We start from the raw sequence: 20,218 nt of genomic DNA on the forward strand, positions 1-20,218 counted from the left end.
TGAGGTTATCCAAACTGTGCTGCTCGGAGGAAACATTACTTTTATTAACTGGATGAACAATGATCCTTTTTCCCTTTCAGGTGGACATTTTGTCTGTAAGACGTTTGACCTTTTCACCCCTTTCAGCGTGGGTTTGATCTACTTAATGTACCTTTGCTTTGACCGGGTCTCCCTATTCAAACCTGTGACCAGCCGGCCTGCCAACTCAGAGAGGTGGGTTGCTGGTGTTCTTCTTATCGTTGCTCTGAGAGTGTACTGTTGCGGTCAGAAGTTTACTCAATGTAAAACATTAATTGGGTGGGCAATAGAAATTGGAAATGGCAAATGGAATTATTGTGGACCTCAGCTTTTATTTTTATTTTGCCTATTACTGTGTGAATGGGCTTCACGGTGGCAGAGGGGTTAGTGCGTCTGCCTCACAATACGAAGGTCCCGCAGTCCTGGGTTCAAATCCAGGCTCGGGATCTTTCTGTGTGGAGTTTGCATGTTCTCCCCGTGAATGCGTGGGTTCCCTCCGGGTACTCCGGCTTCCTCCCACTTCCAAAGACATGCACCTGGGGATAGGTTGATTGGCAACACTAAATTGGCCCTAGTGTGTGAATGTGAGTGTGAATGTTGTCTGTCTATCTGTGTTGGCCCTGCGATGAGGTGGCGACTTGTCCAGGGTGTACCCTGCCTTCCGCCCGATTGTAGCTGAGATAGGCGCCAGCGCCCCTCGCGACCCCGAAAGGGAATAAGCGGTAGAAAATGGATGTATGGATCGATGTGTAAAAATTAATAAAAAAAAAAAAAAAAATTCAGTGCAGAAATATTTGTTGCTCTTTTTTTTTCCCACTGAAATTTTACCTAGTGAATTTTAAAACACTGTATTTTTACACACAAATATTCCTAATAATAATTTCAAACTTCATTGGACAAAATTCAAAGGCAAACATTTTTCAACATGAATTTAGCATAAAAAAAAATTTCGGAATAAAGACACAAATGAACCACCACGGGTGTTTCTAATGTTTCGACATGTAAATGCGGACGCCTGACACACTTATAAATAGGTACTGGTGTTCAAGTGTTTCTTAAAAAACACCTGGACTCGCTCCCACAGGTCCAGCTGAGCCTCTGAGTGGGCTTTTAGCTCCCCACCGAACACCACGGCGCGTCCTGCCGCTGCGTGGAAGGAAGACGGGCAAAAAGGCGTGTGAGGGACTTCCAAAAAGTGTCCAGCTTCCGGATAGGAAACCACTTGGAACGATTCCTTGCCGTGACTTCTCAAAATCCCCACGGCCTGCTTGGCGAAAAGCGCGCTGTTCCAGTTGTGGTCGTCTTCCGAAACGGCAAACAGGAAGTGGCAGTTGGCACGCTCTATTGGAATCAAAGACGGTCTATTTTTCTTCAGGGTCGCATCTGGTGTGACGTTACGTATGTCAACAATCCATGATTTGCTCATTCGAACTTTCCAGAGGACGGGTCGAAGTGGCGGTATGACAATGTCTTTGTAATGTAATGGAATTACAGTATTTCCATTGCAGCCGTTAATGCAGACCGTCGCCGTGATGCCGGAGAAAAAAGATGCCATGGACAAAGCCAGTGCACCGCTATGAGACATTGATATGACACCTATGCCGGGACCTTTTACCTGGAAAAAAACAGAATATTGCATCAATGATCCAAACGTATAAACCAAGGGTGTCCAAACTACAGCCTGCGTTATGCGGCCCACAAGACGACATCCTCAATTTGTCTCATTAGAATGCACCATTTCAATAAGCAATATGGCCGAGAGCAGGGTATTCCTATTATATTCAAAAAGACAGAGGTCTAATCCGCAGGTTTGCTGATATCCGGTGGCCAACCATAGTTATGAAGGCACACAACACAGCACTTACTTATATGACCCAATCCAAACAACCTTCCCTAGTCATGATGCAGGTAAAAAATAAAAACCCGGCACAAAATTACAACAAACATGGTCACACATAACACAACCTGCTTGTTGAACTTCGTGGATATTATAAGAAGGTCCAAGTAACATGAAAAAAAAAATCTAAATCAAAATTACATCCAAGGGATAATGGGAAAAGGCAAAAATTATTCAAAAACTATTAAGGAGGTTGTCACAAAAGGTAAACAAGATAGGAGTTGAAATTTCACATTCTTTAATATCCAATTATAATAATTATTATTTATATATTATATTGTCATCATAATATGTACCCATGTATATATATATCCATCCATCCATCTTCTTCCGCTTATCCGAGGTCGGGTCACGGGGGCAACAGCCTAAGCAGGGAAGCCCAGACTTCCCTCTCCCCAGCCACTTCGTCTAGCTCTTCCCGGGGGATCCCGAGGCGTTCCCAGGCCAGCCGGGAGACATAGTCTTCCCAACGTGTCCTGGGTCTTCCCCGTGGCCTCCTAACGGCTGGACGTGCCCTAAACACCTCCCTAGGGAGGCGTTCGGGTGGCATCCTGACCAGATGCCCGAACCACCTCATCTGGCTCCTCTCGATGTGAAGGAGCAGCGGCTTTACTTTGAGTTCCTCCCGGATGGCAGAGCTTCTCACCCTATCTCTAAGGGAGAGCCCCGCCACACGGCGGAGGAAACTCATTTCGGCCGCTTGTATCCGTGATCTTATCCTTTCGGTCATGACCCAAAGCTCATGACCATAGGTGAGGATTCGTACGTAGATCGACCGGTAAATTGAGAGCTTTGCCTTCCGGCTCAACTCCTTCTTCACCACAACGGATCGGTACAACGTCCACATTACTGAAGACGCCGCACCGATCCGCCTGTCGATCTCACGATCCACTCTTCCCCCACTCGTGAACAAGACTCCTAGGTACTTGAACTCCTCCACTTGGGGCAGGGTCTCCTCCCCAATCCGGAGATGGCATTCCACCCTTTTCCGGGCGAGAACCATGGACTCGGACTTGGAGGTGCTGATTCTCATTCCGGTCGCTTCACACTCGGCTGCGAACCGATCCAGTGAGAGCTGAAGATCCCGGTCAGATGAAGCAATCAGGACCACATCATCTGCAAAAAGCAGAGACCTAATCCTGCGGTCACCAAACCGGAACCCCTCAACGCCTTGACTGCGCCTAGAAATTCTGTACATACATGCACATTTTTAAACGTATATATATATATATATATATATATATATATATATATATATATATATATATATATATATATATATATATATGTGTGTGTATATATGCATATATTTATATATATATATATATATATATATATATATATATACATATATATACACATATACACTCATATATATATATACACACACACACACACACACAAACACATGTACATATATAAATATATATATAAATATATATATATATATACATATGTCCCGAGTCAATAAGTTTGGACACCCGTGGTACATACTAAACACCCTGTAGAGGGAGACATTTTTCAGTGAAACTACTTTGTTATGAATCATCTAACCTCAGGGTGATTCTGTAAATACACTGCAGCCTCTTCAAAATATTCCAAATCCAGATTCTTGGGTTTCTTGGGCAGATCCTGATAACCATAATAAGCCAGCGCCAGCACAACAAAACCTTTGCTTGCTAAGAGGCTGGCTCTCTGCTCATTCAGACCTCCGCCTAAAATATATAAATCCACGATTCCAGGGAATGGACCCTTTCCTGAAAAACATAAAGTATGGTCAGTTGGATTGATTAATGATTGGGTGTTTGTGTCCAACATCTGGTAAAGTTTTAATGGACGCCTTCCAACCGATTAATTGTTTTGAAAAGAACTTTGATTTATATTCTGTTGCTTTGATTAATCCTTTAAGTGTAACTAATACAAAATTAGCATGGAGTGCTGGAACTTTAAATATGTGGTCATGCCCGATTGTAGCTGAGATAGGCGCCAGCGCCCCCCGCGACCCCAAAAGGGAATAAGCGGTAGAAAATGGATGGATGGATGGGTTTTCAAAAGAGAGCACATGAGAGCAGGGCTGTAAGGAGTGAAATTACTGCCAAAACTCCACATCCTTCCATTCATCCATTTTCTACCACTTGTCCCTCTCAGGGTCGCGGGGGTGGCTGAAGCCTATCCAAACACACAAAAATGTTTTTTTCAATCAAAAAAAACAATCACAAGTAAAAATAATTTTTTCCAGTTAAAAAAAACATATGCAAGAGTAAATACAATTTTCTTAAAGTAAAAAACAATTTGCAAGTTCAAAAAAATATATTATCTTTGAAATAATCTAGTAAAATATAAAATTGATTTGCAAATTTTCTTCGATTAAAAAACTATTTTCTGCAAGTAAAAAACAATTCGCAAGAGAATAAACTATTTTCTTGGCAATCATACCGTAAAGTATAAAAATGATTTGCAAGTTGAAAAAAATATTTTCTTCTGTTGAAAAAATATTTAACCACAATTTGCTGCGAATAAAAAAAATATTTGAGAGTACAAAAACAATTTTCTCAAAGTAAAAAAACGATTTGCAGGTTGAAAAAATAATTTTCTTCAATTAAAAAAAAGTTTGCAAGTATTGAAACAATTTTCTTAAAGTAAAAAACGATTCGCAAGTAAAAAAAAAAACATTCACAAGTATTAAAAACATTTTTTTCCAATTAAAAAAAATATTTACAAGCACAAAAACTATTTTCTGCAAATTATAAAACAATTTGCAAGTATAAAACCAATTTTCTTAAAGTAAATAAGGGAATAAGCGCTAGAGAATGGATGGATGGATAAATAAATATTCGCCCAAATAAATACTATTTTCTGCAACTAAGAAACAATTCGCAAGTAAAAAAAAAAATCTTGACTTAAACTGAGTTGCAATAAAAACAATTTTCTCCAGTTAAAAAAACATATGCAAGTATAAATACAATTTTCTTAAAGTAAAAAACTATTTGCAAGTTAAAAAAAACACTTATCTTTGAAATAATCCATTCATCCATCCATCCATTTTCTACCATCCAATAAAATATCAAAATGATTCAAAAGTAAAAAAACAACTATTTTCTTCAAATAAAGAACAATTTACAAGTATAAAAACTATTTTCTGCAGGTAAAAAACCTTCACAATTACAAAACAATTTTTTGCTAAAAAAAAACACCTTTTCAAGTATGAAAACTATTTTCTCCAATTAAAAAAAAAATTGCAAGCACAAAAACAATTGCTTGCAAATTAGTAAACGATTTTCGAGTACAAAACCAAGTTTCTTAAAGTAAAAAAAACGACGAGTAAGTAAACAGAAACTTAGAAAATGTTTTCTTTTCTTACAAAAATTATTTGAAAGTATAAAAAATATTTTCTAAAAGTAAAAAACATTCACAAATATAAAAACAGTTTTCTCCAATTAAAATTTTTTTTTGCAAGTACACAATCTATTTTCTCCAAATTAAAAAACGAAGTATAAAACTAACTTTCTTAAAGTAAATAGATGATTAGGGAGTATAAAAAACATTTTTCTTAAAGTAAATAAACATTCGCAAGAATTAATAAAATTTTCTGCAAGTAAAAAACAATTTGCCAGTAATAAAAACATTTTCTTGACTTAAAAAAATGATTTGCATGTATAAAAACAATTTTCTTTACGTACAAAAAGGATTTGCAATGGAAAAAACAACTTTCTTCAAGTGAAAAGATTTGCAAGTATAAAAACAATTTCCTTCAATCAAAAAAACATGAATTATAAAACCAATTTTTTTCTAAGTAAAACATTTGGCAGTAATATCTACACACTTGCACTCAGAGCTCCCGTAATTCGCTCTCCACAACGGCAGGGGGTGCTGCCGAGTCAATCTAAGGCTGTCATAGCTACGGTTATTTGCGCATAGTGCCATCCGCCAAAAATAACAAAGAAGAAGAAGCAGTAGCGTGGGGAGTAAAATGGCGGACAGACGGGATGGGAAACATTGCAAACATTACAGCGAACATTACAACAAGATAAAAAAAATGTATGTGTTAGAATAATTTTAGCGAGTTTATCACAAAAACTTTGGGTTAGATTAAGTTTCCGGCGAGAAGCAAAAACATGTCTTTGAATCTACCAAGAAGAAGGCTTGTCAAACTCCACTGTGTAGGATGGAAAGCAACATGAAGGTGTTCTGTTTCTTTAATGTATTGTAACCAACAGAAAGATATTGTCTTGACCCAAGAACCACAAAAGCGAAGAGGAAGCAGGACCAAACCCCCCTCCAGGCACCGCTTTTTTGAACTCTTTTACAACCTCTTTTTTTAACCGGCTTTTTCTTTCGAACTGTTTTGTAATCGAAGGCGATGGCCGTTTGCGACCCTGTGCCATTGGAAGCAGCTGTTGCAATGTGGTCAGGGAAAGTCCAAATAAAGAGAAGGAGGCGTATAATCTTTCGCCAGAGCGTGCTGAGACACTGTACAACGTATTATTTTCGGGTCTCCCCATGTCTAGCATTAAAAGATTACAGTTGGTACAAAATGCGGCTGCTAGACTTTTGACAAGAACAAGAAAGTTCGATCACATTATGCCTGTACTGTCTCACCTGCACTTGGCTTCCTGTGCACTTAAGATGTGACTTTAAGGTTTTACTACTTACGTATAAAATACTACACGGTCTAGCTCCAGCCTATCTTGCCGATTGTATTGTACCATATGTCCCGGCAAGAAATCTGCGTTCAAAAGACTCCGGCTTATTAGTGATTCCTAGAGCCCAAAAAAAGTCTGCGGGCTATAGAGCGTTTTCCGTTCGAGCTCCAGTACTCTGGAATGCCCTCCCGGTAACAGTTTGAGATGCTACCTCAGTAGAAGCATTTAAGTCTAACCTTAAAACTCATCTGTATACTCTAGCCTTTAAATAGACCTCCTTTTTAGACCAGTTGATCTGCCGCTTCTTTTCTTTCTCCTATGTCCCCCCCTCCCTTGTGGAGGGGGTCCGGTCCGATGACCATGGATGAAGTACTGGCTGTCCAGAGTCGAGACCCAGGATGGACCGCTCGCCTGTATCGATTGGGGACATCTCTACGCTGCTGATCCGCCTCCGCTTGAGATGGTCTCCTGTGGACGGGACTCTCGCTGCTGTCTTGGATCCGCTTTGAACTGAACTCTCGCGGCTGTGTTGGAGCCACTATGGATTGAACTTTCACAGTATCATGTTAGACCCGCTCGACATCCATTGCTTTCGGTCCCCTGGGGGGGGGGGGGGGGGGGGGGGGTGCCCACATCTGAGGTCCTCTCCAAGGTTTCTCATAGTCAGCATTGTCACTGGCGTCCCACTGGATGTGAATTCTCCCTGCCCACTGGGTGTGAGTTTTCCTTGCCCTTTTGTGGGTTCTTCCGAGGATGTTGTAGTCGTAATGATTTGTGCAGTCCTTTGAGACATTTGTGATTTGGGGCTATATAAATAAACATTGATTGATTGATTGATGGTACAGTGTCCAGGCGTCTATCCTCAAATTGAGCCAAATTTGGGTCCGTGTCGGTTTAATTCTATGTTTCTCGTCTTGTTTAATGGATGTCATCAGTGTTTGAACCTGACAGTGTGAGTTAACTTACAGGTTGAACTTGACATAAGCATCTGTTAGCATGATCAAATTAACACCTGGCACTCTCTGTAGTTGAGTAATTGAACCCCATTTGAGGGAGTAGAGTAAAAAAAAAGACCAACCTGGAGGGATAAACAGGACTCCTCGCACTCTTCCCTCTTCCACAGGGATTCTCTTCATGCCCTCCACCATGTATCCTCGCTCGTTGGTTTCACAAGCTAGGAGTTCTCCAGTGTCGCCGTTGTGCGCCGCTATCTCAATCAGGGTCGGGCTCAGCACGTTCTTCTTCACAACTTTTTTGTGTGGAGTTTCTGGCGCCATGGCCCACAGTAAACCCATGGGCTCCACTCCGGTGTAGCTCCCACCCAGAGAGGGGTCGCTACTCACGTCTACCAAGCCCCTTTCATCGGCTTTGTAGAGGGCAGAAGCTTTGAAGAGTACCCCTTTGTCATCAACCAGCCTGGACCTTAACTGTACTGCTTTGTGGGGAGCAAGACCCTCCACTTTCACTTGGACCACTTTGTCAGCCAGGCAGCGGACACTGGGGAGGATTTTGAGGCGGATCTGAGAGGAAGCCATTTCCCTTCTTGTGACTCAGACAAACCACAGCATTTGTCCCTTTTCTCACCTGGAAAAAGCAGAAGATAAGAAGTTTCAGAAACACAGGGTTCATACACGTACAATACTCCAAAGTAGGGGTGTTCCGGTCTGCTATTGATATCTACTTTAAGTCCCATCTTAAAACTCATTTGTATACTCCAGCCTTTAAATAGACCCCTCTTTTTAGACCAGTTGTTCTGCCGTTTCTTTTCTCTGGTGGCCATGGATGAAGTGCTGGCTGTCCAGAGTCGGGACCCGGGTGTGGACCGCTCGCCTGTGCATGGGTTGGGGACATCTCTGCGCTGCTGACCCGTCTCCGCTCGGGATGGTCCCCTGCTGGCCTCACTATGGACTGGACTCTCACTATTATGTTAGATCTACTATGAACTGGACTCTCACTATTATGTTGGATCCACTATGAACTGGACTCTCATTATTATGTTGGATCCACTATGGACTGGACTCTCACTATTATGTTACATCCACTATGGACTGGACTCTCGCTTTTATGTTAGAGCTACTATGGACTGGACTCTCGCTATTATGTTAGATCTACTATGGACTGGACTCTCACTATTATGTTGGATCCACTATGAACTGGACTCTCAATATTATGCTAGATCTACTATGGACTGGACTCTCACTATTATGCTAGATCTACTATGGACTGGACTCTCACTATTATGTTGCATCCACTTTGGACTGGACTCTCACTATTATATTGGATCCACTATGAACTGGACTCTCACTATTATGCTAGATCTACTATGGACTGGACTCTCACTATTATGTTGGATCCACTATGAACTGAACTCTCACTATTATGCTGGATTGACTATGGACTGGACTCTCACTATTAATATTAGATCCACTATGAACTGGATTCTCACTATTATGCTAGATCCACTATGGACTAGACTCTCACAATATTATGTTAGATCCACTATGAACTGGACTCTCACTATTATGTTAGATCCACTATGGACTGGACTCTCACTATTATTTTAGATCTACTATGGACTGTACTCTAACACTATTATGTTGGATCCACTATGAACTGGACTCTCGCTATTATGTTGGAGCCACTATGAACTGGACTCTCACTATTATGCTAGATCTACTATGGACTGGACTCTCACTATTATGTTAGATCTACTATGGACTGACTCTCACTATTATGTTGGATCCACTATGAACTGGACTCTCACTATTATGTTGGAGCCACTATGAACTGGACTCTCACTATTATGCTAGATCTACTATGGACTGGACTCTCACTATTATGTTAGATCTTCTATGGACTGGACTCTCACTATTATGTTGGATCCACTTTGGACTGGACTCTCACTATTATGTTGGATCCACTATGAACTGGACTTTCACTATTATGCTAGATCTACTATGGACTGGACTCTCACTATTATGTTGGATCCACTATGAACTGAACTCTCACTATTATGCTAGATTGACTATGGACTGGACTCTCACTATTAATATTAGATCCACTATGAACTGGATTCTCACTATTATGCTAGATCCACTATGGACTAGACTCTCACAATATTATGTTAGATCCACTATGAACTGGACTCTCACTATTATGTTGGATCCACTATGAACTGGACTCTCACTATTATGTTGGATCCACTATGAACTGGACTCTCGCTATTATGTTGGAGCCACTATGAACTGGACTCTCACTATTATGCTAGATCTACTATGGACTGGACTCTCACTATTATGTTAGCTCTACTATGGACTGGACTCTCACTATTATTTTAGATCCACTATGAACTGGATTCTCACTATTATGCTAGATCCACTATGGACTAGACTCTCACAATATTATGTTAGATCCACTATGAACTGGACTCTCACTATTATGTTGGATCCACTATGAACTGGACTCTCACTATTATGTTGGATCCACTATGAACTGGACTCTCGCTATTATGTTGGAGCCACTATGAACTGGACTCTCACTATTATGCTAGATCTACTATGGACTGGACTCTCACTATTATGTTAGCTCTACTATGGACTGGACTCTCACTATTATTTTAGATCCACTATGAACTGGACTCTCACTATTATGTTAGATTCACTATGAACTGGACTCTAACTATCATGTTAGATCTACTATGGACTGGACTCTCACTATTATGTTTGATCCACTATGAACTGGACTCTCACTATTATGCTAGATCCACTATGGACTGGACTCTCACAATATTATGTTAGCTCCACTATGGACTGGACTCTCACTATTATGTTAGATACACTAGTAGAGATCCAACTTGCACTTACAGATGTAGCGACCAACTGTATTTTGTGACAGTGGTTTTCTGAAGTGTTCCTGAGCCCATGTGGTGATATCCTTTAGAGATTGATGTCGGTTTTTGATACGCTGAGGGATCAAAGGTCACAGTCATTCAATGTTGGTTTACGGCCATGCCGCTCACGTGGAGTGATTTCTCCAGATTCTCTGAACCTTTTGATGATATTATGAACCGTAGATGTTGAAATCCCTAAATTTCTTGCAATTGCACTTTGAGAAACGTTGTTCTTAAACTGTTTGACTATTTGCTCACGCAGTTGTGGACACAAGGGTGTACCTCGCCCTATCCTATCTTGTGAAAGACTGAGCATTTTTTGGGAAGCTGTTTTTATACCCAATCATGGCACCCAACTGTTCCCAATTAGCCTGCACACCTGTGGGATGTTCCAAATAAGTATTTGATGAGCATTCCTCAACTTTATCAGTATTTATTCCCACCTTTCCCAACTTCTTTGTCACGTGTTGCTGGCAATAAATTCTAAAATTAATGATGATTTGCACACAAAAAAATGTTTATCAGTTTGAACATTAAATATGTTGTCTTTGTAGCATATTCAACTGAATATGGGTTGAAAATTATTTGCAAATCATTGTATTCCGTTTATATTTACATCTAACACAATTTCCCAACTCATATGGAAACGGGGTTTGTACCTGAGTTATTGTGACCAAAAAAAACTATTTACCACTCCAATTGAACTGTAAGACAGGTAATAATAAAAAAAAAAAGTTTGGGTTTTTCATACATACTGTACCAATCATTGTTCTCTGAGTTTATCGCATTAAAAGGCCTGAATGTGAAATCTGGATATGAAGGGCGCGCTTGCACTTTTCAACACCAATGAACATGTATCAGCATGTATAAAGAAACGTTAGACCTTCTTCTATAAATCACCATTGAAAAGTCTCAATTTCTTGTGAGCACTCCATATTTAAGTCTGTTTTGAAGAATTACACTAGCGGAAGACCTCGTTATAGCCAAACACAGCAGTGATTATGCTAATAACAAGTGAAAACATCCTAAACTCATAAAGGCTTCTTATTTTTCCGATTACCTCATCCTTCCTTTTAAAGGGAAATTTTAAGCATGCCCAAGGGTATGTAAACAAAGCCTCTGTAATGTCTAACTGGGTGAAAGGTCACCATCGGTAGGAGGCCACGGGGAAGACCCAGGACACGTTGGGAAGACTATGTCTCCCGGCTGGCCTGGGAACGACTCGGGATCCCCCGGGTAGAGCTAGACGAAGTGGCTGGGGAGAGGGAAGTCTGGGTTTCCCTGCTTAGGCTGTTGCCCCCGCGACCCGACCTCGGATAAGCGGAAGATGATGGATGGATAGATGGATGGATATTAGCTCAGCGACAAGCAGCCATGTTGAAATTCACCTTTACTTTGTACAAAAAGCCAATCTGTACTATGTCGATGTTGATAAATAACATTGAAAGACATACTTTTTATCGAGTAACAAGTTATTGGATTGTAGCTGAGATAGGCGCCAGCGCCCCCCGCGACCCCAAAAGGGAATAAGCGGTAGAAAATGGATGGATGGATGGAAGTTATAGGACTCTAAAGCCTTCAGCTGCAAAAAATTTGCTAAAAATAAATGTAGAATGCTTACATGCGTCAAGTACTAAGTTATATGACTCGGAGGCATTCAGCTGCAAAATTAGCTTTAAAAAGTTAGCGTTGTACTGTTAGCATAACAGTTAACATGTGTCAAGTACCAAGTTATATGACTGTGAAGCGTATGCATGCAAAATTAGCTAAAATAAAATTGCATGCTAATCGCTAGCATGTGTCAATTCAAAGTTTTATGACTCTGAGGTGTTCAGCTGCAACATTCGCTTTAAAAATGTAACCTTGTAATGTTATCACGCTAACATTAACATGCTTAAAGTAAACATATGTCAATTACCAAGTAACAAGAGTTTGAACCATATCTATGCAAAGTTAGCTAAAAAATGACATGCTAATTGTTAGCATGTGTAAATTCAAAGTTATATGACTATTAGGCATTCAGCTGCAAAATTAGCTTTAAAAAGTTTGAATTGTAAAAATGTTTGCATTATAATCATTAGCATGTGTCAAGTATATGACTGAGGCATTCAGCTGCAAAATTAGCTTTTGAAAAATGTAGCATTGTGATGTTAGCATGTTAACATTGACATGCTAACAGCTAACATGTGTCAAGTACCAAGTTATATCACTATGAAGCGTATGCATGCAAAATTAGCTACCCAAAAATAACATGCTAATCGTTAGCATGTGTTAATTCAAAGTTACATGACTCTGACGCGTTCAGCTGCAAAATTAGCTTTAAAAAGTTAGCTTGTTAACATTGTGATTCTAACATTGCTATGCTAAAAGTTAACGTGTCAACTACCAAGTTATAAGACTGTGAAGCATACGCATGCAAAATTAGCTTGAAAAAGCATGCTAATCGTTAGCATGTGTCAATTTGAAGTTATATGACTGAGGCATTCAGCTGCAAAATGAGCTTTACAAAATTAGCATTGTAAAAAAGCATGATAATCGTTAGGATGTTTCAAGTACAAAGTCATGGGGCGGTTTAGCTCGGTTGGTAGAGTGGCCGTGCCAGCAAATTGAGGGTTGCAGGTTCCCGCTTCCGCCATCCAAGTCACTGCCGTTGTGTCCTTGGGCAAGACACTTTACCCACCTGCTTCCAGTGCCACCCACACTGGTTTGAATGTAACTTAGATATTGGGTTTCACTATGTAAAGTGCTTTGAGTCACTAGAGAAAAAGCGCTATATAAAAATAATTCACTTCACTTCACTTATACGACTGAGGCGTTCAGCTGCAAAATTAGCTTGAGAAAAGTTAGCATTGTAATGTTAGCATGCTAACATTAACATGCCAACAGTTAATATGTGTCAAGTACCAAGTTATATCACTATGAAGCGTATGCATGCAAAATTCGCTAAAAAACAACAAAATACTAATCGTTAGCATGTGTCAAGAATGAAGTTATATGACTCTGACGCGTTGAGCTGCAAAAATTTGCTTTGAAAAGTTATCATAATTACAATGACAGCATGCTAACATTACCATGCTAAAAGTTAACATGTGTCAACTACCAAGTTATATGACTATGACGCATAAGCATGCAAACTTAGCTAAGAAAAAGCATGCTAATAGTTAGCATGTGTCAATTTTAAGTTATATGACTGATACATTCAGCTGCAAAGTTAGCTAAAAAAAAGTTAGCGATGTAAAAAATCGTTAGCATGTGTCAAGTACAAAGTTATATGACTGGGGTGTTCAGCTGCAAAATTAGCTTGAGAAAAGTTAGTATTGTAATGTTAGCATGCTAATATTACTGTGCTAAAAGTTTACCAAATTATATGACTATGAAGCATATGCATGCAAAATTAAATGAAAATAATAATAATAAGCTAATCGTTAGCATGTGTCAATCTGAAGTTATATGACTCTAAGGCGTTCAGCTGCAAAATTAGCTCTACAAAATTAGCTTGTAAAAAAAAAAAAGCATGCTAATCCTTAGCATGCATCAAGGACAAAGTTATATGACTGAGGCGTTCAGCTGCAAAATTAGCTTAGGGAAAGTTTGCATTGTAATGTTGGCATGCTAAAGTTAACATGTGTCAATTACCAAGTTATATTACTATGAAGCGTATGCATGCAAAATTAGCTACCCAAAAATAACAAGCAAATCGTTAGCATGTGTCAAATCGAAATTACATGACTCTGACGCGTTCAGCTGCAAAATTAGCTTTACAAAATTAGCATTTTAAAAAACATGCTAATCGTTAGCAAAGTTATATGACTGAGGCTTTCAGCTGCAAAATTAGCTTGAGAAAAGCTAGTATTGTAATGTTAGCATGCTAATATTGACATGCTAACAGTTAACATGTCTCAAGTACCAAGTTATATCACTATGAAGCTTATGCATGCAAAATTCACTAAAAAACAACATACTAATCGTTAACATGTGCTAAGTACGAAGTTATATGACTGACGTATTCAGCTGCAAGATTTGCTTTGAAAAGTTAGCATTACAATGTTAGCATGCTAAGTTAACATGTGTCAACTACCAGGTTATATGACTATGAAGCACAAAGAAAAAGCATGCTATTTGCTAGCATGTGTCAATTTCAAGTTATATGACTGAAGCATTCAGCTGCAAAATTAGGTTTACAAAATTAGCAATGTAAAAAAAAATGAGCATGCTAATCATTAGCATGTGTCAAGTAAAAAGTTACATGACTGAGGCGTTCCGCTGAAAAATTAGCTTGGGAAAAGTTAGCATGTTAATGTTAGCATGCTAACATTAACATGCTAACAGTTAACATGTGTCAAGTACCAAGTTATATCACTATGAAGCGTATGCATGCAAAATTTGCTAAAAAAACAACATACTTATCGTTAGCATGTGTCAATTCGAAGTTACATGACTGACACGCGCATGCTAACATTACAATGCTAAAAATCAACATGTGTCAACTACCATGTTATAAGACTATTAAGCATATGCATGCCAAATTAGCTAAAAAAAATAAGAAAAAATCATGAAGCGCGGGCCGCAAAATAACGTCTCGCGGGCCGCAATGGGCCCGCGGGCTGCGTGCCGGAGACCCCTGCTGTAAGGCGGTCAGCTGCAAAATTAGCTTTACAATGTTAGCATTACTATGCTAAACGTTAACATGTGTCAACTACCAAGTTATGTGACTGTGAAGCATATGCATGCTGCAAAATTGGTCCAGGTTATCGGGACTGTTATTACTGACGGACAAGTGTCGCCGTGTGACTGCAGCCAGGCACGTAAGAAAACCCTCGTCTCCATTGCAACACTCCTGTCGCTTTCACTCATTTGCCGCCTATCCCCTAACATAGGGGTAGGCAACCCAGAACGTTGAAAGAGCCATTTTGGACCCAAATAACACAATGCTGTCAGGCGCCATTCATATAAAACTTGCGAGCCGCACTAACATTAAACTTTCATATTAAGGTGGGGGCCGCAAAATAACGTCTCGCGGGCCGCAATTGGCAGGTGGGCCGCGTGTCTGAGACCCCTACTCTAAGGCGTTCAGCTGCAAAATTAGCTTTACAATGTTAGCATGCTAGCATGACCATGCTAAACGTTAAAAGCCTACTGAAATGAGATTTTCTTATTTGAACGGGGATAGCAGGTCCATTCTATGTGTCATACTTGATCATTTCGCGATATTGCCATATTTTTGCTGAAAGTATTTAGTAGAGAATATCGACAATAAAGTTCGCAACTTTTGGTCGCTAAAAAAAAGCCTTGCCTTTACCGGAAGTAGCAGACGATGTGCACGTGACGTCACTGGTTGTAGGGCTCCTCACATCCTCGCATTGTTTACGATCACAGCCACCAGCAGCTAGAGCGATTCGGACAGAGAAAGCGACAATCTCCCCAGTAAATTGAGCGAGGATGAAAGATTCGTGGATGAGGATAGTGAGAGTGAAGGACTAGAGAAAACATTTTTTTTTTTAAAGTTAAAAACGAAAAAAGGCGAGGGCAGTGTGAGCAATTCAGATTTTATTAGACACATATACTAGGGTAATTCTGCAAAATCCCTTATCTGCTTATTGTGTTGCTAGTGTTTTAGTGAGATTACATAGTACCTGAAAGTCGGAGGGGTGTGGCCACGGATGTGGTGACCGCCAGTGTCTCCCGTGGTAGGAGGTAATAATCCGCAGCTGCTGGAGGACGCAAGCTCCGCTCATGTCTACGGTAAGAGCCGACTTATTAGCCCAATTTTCTCATCCAAACCTGCCGGTTGCCATGTGGTCGGGAACCATGTTCGCTTGACCGCTCTGTTCCATAGTAAAGCTTCACCTTTGGGAATTTTAAACAAGGAAACACCGGCTGTGTTTGTGTTGCTAAAGGCGGGCGCAATACACCGCTTCCCACCTCCGTCTTTCTACTTTGACTTCTCCATTATTAATTGAACAAATTGCAAAAGATTCAGCAACACAGATGTCCAGAATACTGTGTAATTATGCAATTAAAGCAGACTACTTATAGCTTGGATCGGGCTGGAAAATAATGTCCGCTACAACCCGAGATGTCGAACGCACGCGTCATCATACCACGACGTTTTGAACACGACACTTCGCGGAAAATTTAAAAATTGCAATTTAGTAATCTAAAAAAGGCCATATTGGCATGTGTTGCAATGTTAATATTTCATCATTGATATATAAACTATCAGACTGCGTGGTCGGTAGTAGTGGGTTTCAGTAGGCCTTTAACAAGTGTCAACTACCAAGTTATGTGACTGTGAAGCATATGCATGCTGCAAAACTGCCTAAAAATATTACAATGCTAACGTTGGCATGTGTCAAGTACCAAGTCATATGACTCTTAAGCTTTCAATTCCAAAATGATCTCATAGGAACTTATCAGAACACACAGCAGTGAATGTGCTAGCAGAAAACATTCCTTCAATACTCATGAAAGGCCTACTGAAACCCACTACTACCAACCACGCAGTCTGATAGTTTATATATCAATGATGAAATATTAACATTGCAACACATGCCAACACGGCCTTTTTAGTTTACTAAATTGCAATTTTAAATTTGCAGCAATTTTCTTGTTGAAAACATCACAGAATGATGACGCGTACGTGTGACGTCACGGACTGTCAGGAAATATTAGCGGTGCACCACTGGCGGCTAAAAGTCGTCTGCTTTAATCGCATAACTAAACAGTATTTTGGACATCTGTGTTGCTGAATCTTTTGCAATTTGTACATTTATTAATGGAGACTATAAAGAACAATGCTGTTGGTGGAAAGCGGTGGATTGCAGCTGCCTTTAGCACCGAGACACAGCTGTTGTTTCTTTGTTTGTTGTGAAGCAGAGCGGTCAAGCGAACATGTTTTCTCCACGTCAACCAGCATGATTTTGGATGGGGAAATTGTGATATACATCTTACCGGAGACATCAGTGGATTATTCGTCGTCCTGCAGCAGCTGTCAAAAAAGGCAGCTGTGAGCTTGGCTTCTCTCTGAGACACTACGTGTCCACTGCAGCCATCCGACCTCGAGGTATGTCTTTACAATCTTTAAAATCTCACTAACAAAATATTAAAACAATAAGCAGATTAGGTATCTTCCAGAATTATCCTAGTAAATGTGTCTAATTACATCGGAAATGCTCACACTGCCACCGCCCGGAACCGTCGCTTTTTTTTTTTCTAGTCCTTCACTATCAATATCCTAATTCACGTATCTTTCATCCTCGATCAAATTAATGGGGAAATTGTCGCTTTCTCGGTCCAAATTGCTCTTACTGCTGGTGGCTCCCATTATAAACAATGTGAATATGTGTGGAGCCCTGCAACTTGTGAAGTCACGCGCACATACTTCCGGTAAAGGCAGGGCTTTTCTATTAGCGACCAAAAGTTGCGAACTTTATCGTGGATGTTCTCTGCTAAATCCTTTCAGCAAAAATATGGCAATATCGCAAAATTATCAAGTATGACACATAGAATGGACCTGCTATTCCCGTTTAAATAAGACAATCTCATTTCAGTAGGCTTTGAAGGTTCTTATGAACACCTTCTTCCTTTCGAAGGGGAATTTTAGTCATGCCAACAAAGCCCCAGTTATGTCGAACTGGGTGAAAGGTCACCATCGTTTAATAGCAACTAAATATTAGCTCAGCAACAAGCAGCCTTGTTGAAAGTTAACTTTACATTGTACTAAAAGCCAAGCTGTACTATGTCGATGTTGCTAAATAACACAAAAATGTGATCTTTTTTCTTCAACAAACACACATTGTAAGTCACCAAAACACACTCCATATTAGTCCGAAATAATGAATATCATACCTGAGTAAAAATGCATAAAATTGGTAGAGCTTTATAAAGCAAAATTATTGAACGGACTATATAGGATGTAACCATTTCACCAAAAAGGGAAGGGGTGTTTTTATTCGGTACTATGTATTTGCCGGTGTTAACACCAAACTTTTTAACTGCTTATCGTTTTCAAAACTACTAAAATAAACGTCTAACTGTGGGTAGGTAAATTTAAACGTCAAACAAAAAATAAAATATGTTTATTTTGTGCAAGTGCTAAATTGGCAGTGGTACATACCCGGAAGAAGGACGCTGTATTTTTTTCCCGAACTTTATTTTCCCAACAATCTGATTTTAAAAAAAAAACACTATCTGTAGACCATTTATGATCTGCTTATTGTTTTTAAAACTAAGGTAATATGTTGTGTTTAACTGTGGGGAAGTATATTTAAGCTTCAATCAAAAAAGAAAATATGGTAAAAAAAAAATCTGAACTTTATTTTAACAACAAAATTCTACCAAACTAACACCATTTTACAGAACGGCGACATTATGGTTGACAATTGTTATATATTTGATCCTATAGATCAGTGGTTCTCAACCTTTTTTCAGTGACGTACCCCCTGTGAACATTTTTTTAATTCAAGTACCCCCTAATCAGAGCAAAGCATTTTTGGTTGAAGAAAAATAGATAAAGAAGTAAAATACAGCACTATGTCATCAGTTTCTGATTTATTAAATTGTATAACTGTGCAAATTATTGCTCCTTTGTAATGGTCTTTCTTGAACTATTTGGAAAAAAAGATATGAAAATAACTAAGAACTTGTTGAAAAATAAACACACTTCTATGATTACTTCTATGTGTGGAAATAAAGATTTCCACACATAGAAGTAATCATCAACTTAAAGTGCCCTCTTTGGGGATTGTAATAGAGATCCATTTGGATTCATGAACTTCATTCTAAACATTTCTTCACAAAAAAATAAATCTTTAACATCAATATTTATGGAACATGTCCATAAAAAAATCTAGCTGTCAACACTGAATATTGCATTGTTGCATTCTTTTTCACAGTTTATGAACTTACATTCATATTTTGTTGAAGTATTATTCAATAAATATATTTATAAAGGATTTTTGAATTGGTGCTATTTTTAGAGTTTTTTTTTTTTTTTAACTCACGTACCCCTTGGCATACCTTCAAGTACCCCCAGGGGTACGCGTACCCCCATCTGAGAACCACTGCTATAGATCATTTCGCATCACAGATATTATAATTATAAAGAGGATGTAAATAATTTATTTTTGGAATGTGATATTGTACATTTGTTTTGGGATGAGATGGGATGTTGGCTGAAAGATAAAGGTATAGAGATGTCCCCATTTTCAATTTATCATGAAAGATTACCTAGAAATTATTATTCATATTATTATTTTGTAAGCTCAAATATTTTAATAACAAAAGTCGATTTCTGAAAGTGAAATCCAAATGAATGGATGGATTGATTATTGAAAGTGAAATCCAAATCCTCCCATGATTAATTATTTAAAATTTTAAATGAAATCTTGGAAAAGGGCAACAAAAACAACAACAACAATACCTTATTGGAGGAATTTAAGTTGTTTTAGATGAGCCCAATTTTTTTTTTCATTTTATTATTATTTTCGTGTTGTCTCTTACTTTACTTTCTTGAATATTTTTTGTTTTTAAAAGGGTGTTGATTGCTCAACCTCGTGAATATCTGGAATTTGAAAACTTTTATCAGTAGATTGCACAGTACAGTACATATTCCTTACAATTGACCACTAAATGGTAACAGCCGAATAAGTTTCTCACATTAATCAATTCATTGTACAAATATAGACTATAGTGCCTTGAGTTGTTTGTTTATGGTCAATATATACTGTTTGTGTGTTCAATTGTTCCAAAAAATTATATATATTTCAGAGC

At 39.0% G+C, this 20,218-nt stretch overlaps 1 protein-coding gene across 1 annotated transcript; it reads right to left on the bottom strand.

Annotated features, from left to right (window-relative positions):
• Nucleotides 1–329: 329 nt before the first annotated feature.
• Nucleotides 330–18,381, bottom strand: acot20 (acyl-CoA thioesterase 20). The gene is made up of 4 exons (XM_061885891.1): nt 18,296–18,381; nt 7,637–8,142; nt 3,470–3,672; nt 330–1,633 (listed from the first exon to the last, which is right to left on the bottom strand). The coding sequence occupies exons 2-4, from the start codon at nt 8,091–8,093 to the stop codon at nt 1,043–1,045; spliced, it is 1,251 nt and encodes a 416-aa protein (XP_061741875.1). The 5' UTR covers nt 8,094–8,142; nt 18,296–18,381; the 3' UTR covers nt 330–1,042.
• Nucleotides 18,382–20,218: the final 1,837 nt, after the last annotated feature.

Source organism: Nerophis ophidion, linkage group LG24 (genome assembly GCF_033978795.1).
Source record: "Nerophis ophidion isolate RoL-2023_Sa linkage group LG24, RoL_Noph_v1.0, whole genome shotgun sequence".
Lineage (NCBI taxonomy): Eukaryota > Metazoa > Chordata > Actinopteri > Syngnathiformes > Syngnathidae > Nerophis > Nerophis ophidion.

What these genes read in the sequence shown, in the direction of transcription:
- acot20 (XM_061885891.1), bottom strand. Translation starts at nt 8,093, where the DNA reads ATGGCTTCCTCTCAGATCCGCCTCAAAATCCTCCCCAGTGTCCGCTGC. An exon ending in AGTCCTGTTTATCCCTCCAG is followed by an intron (nt 3,673 to 7,636) that starts GTTGGTCTTTTT and finishes TATGTTTTTCAG; the next exon opens with GAAAGGGTCCATTCCCTGGA. An exon ending in ATTTACAGAATCACCCTGAG is followed by an intron (nt 1,634 to 3,469) that starts GTTAGATGATTC and finishes GTTTTTTTCCAG; the next exon opens with GTAAAAGGTCCCGGCATAGG.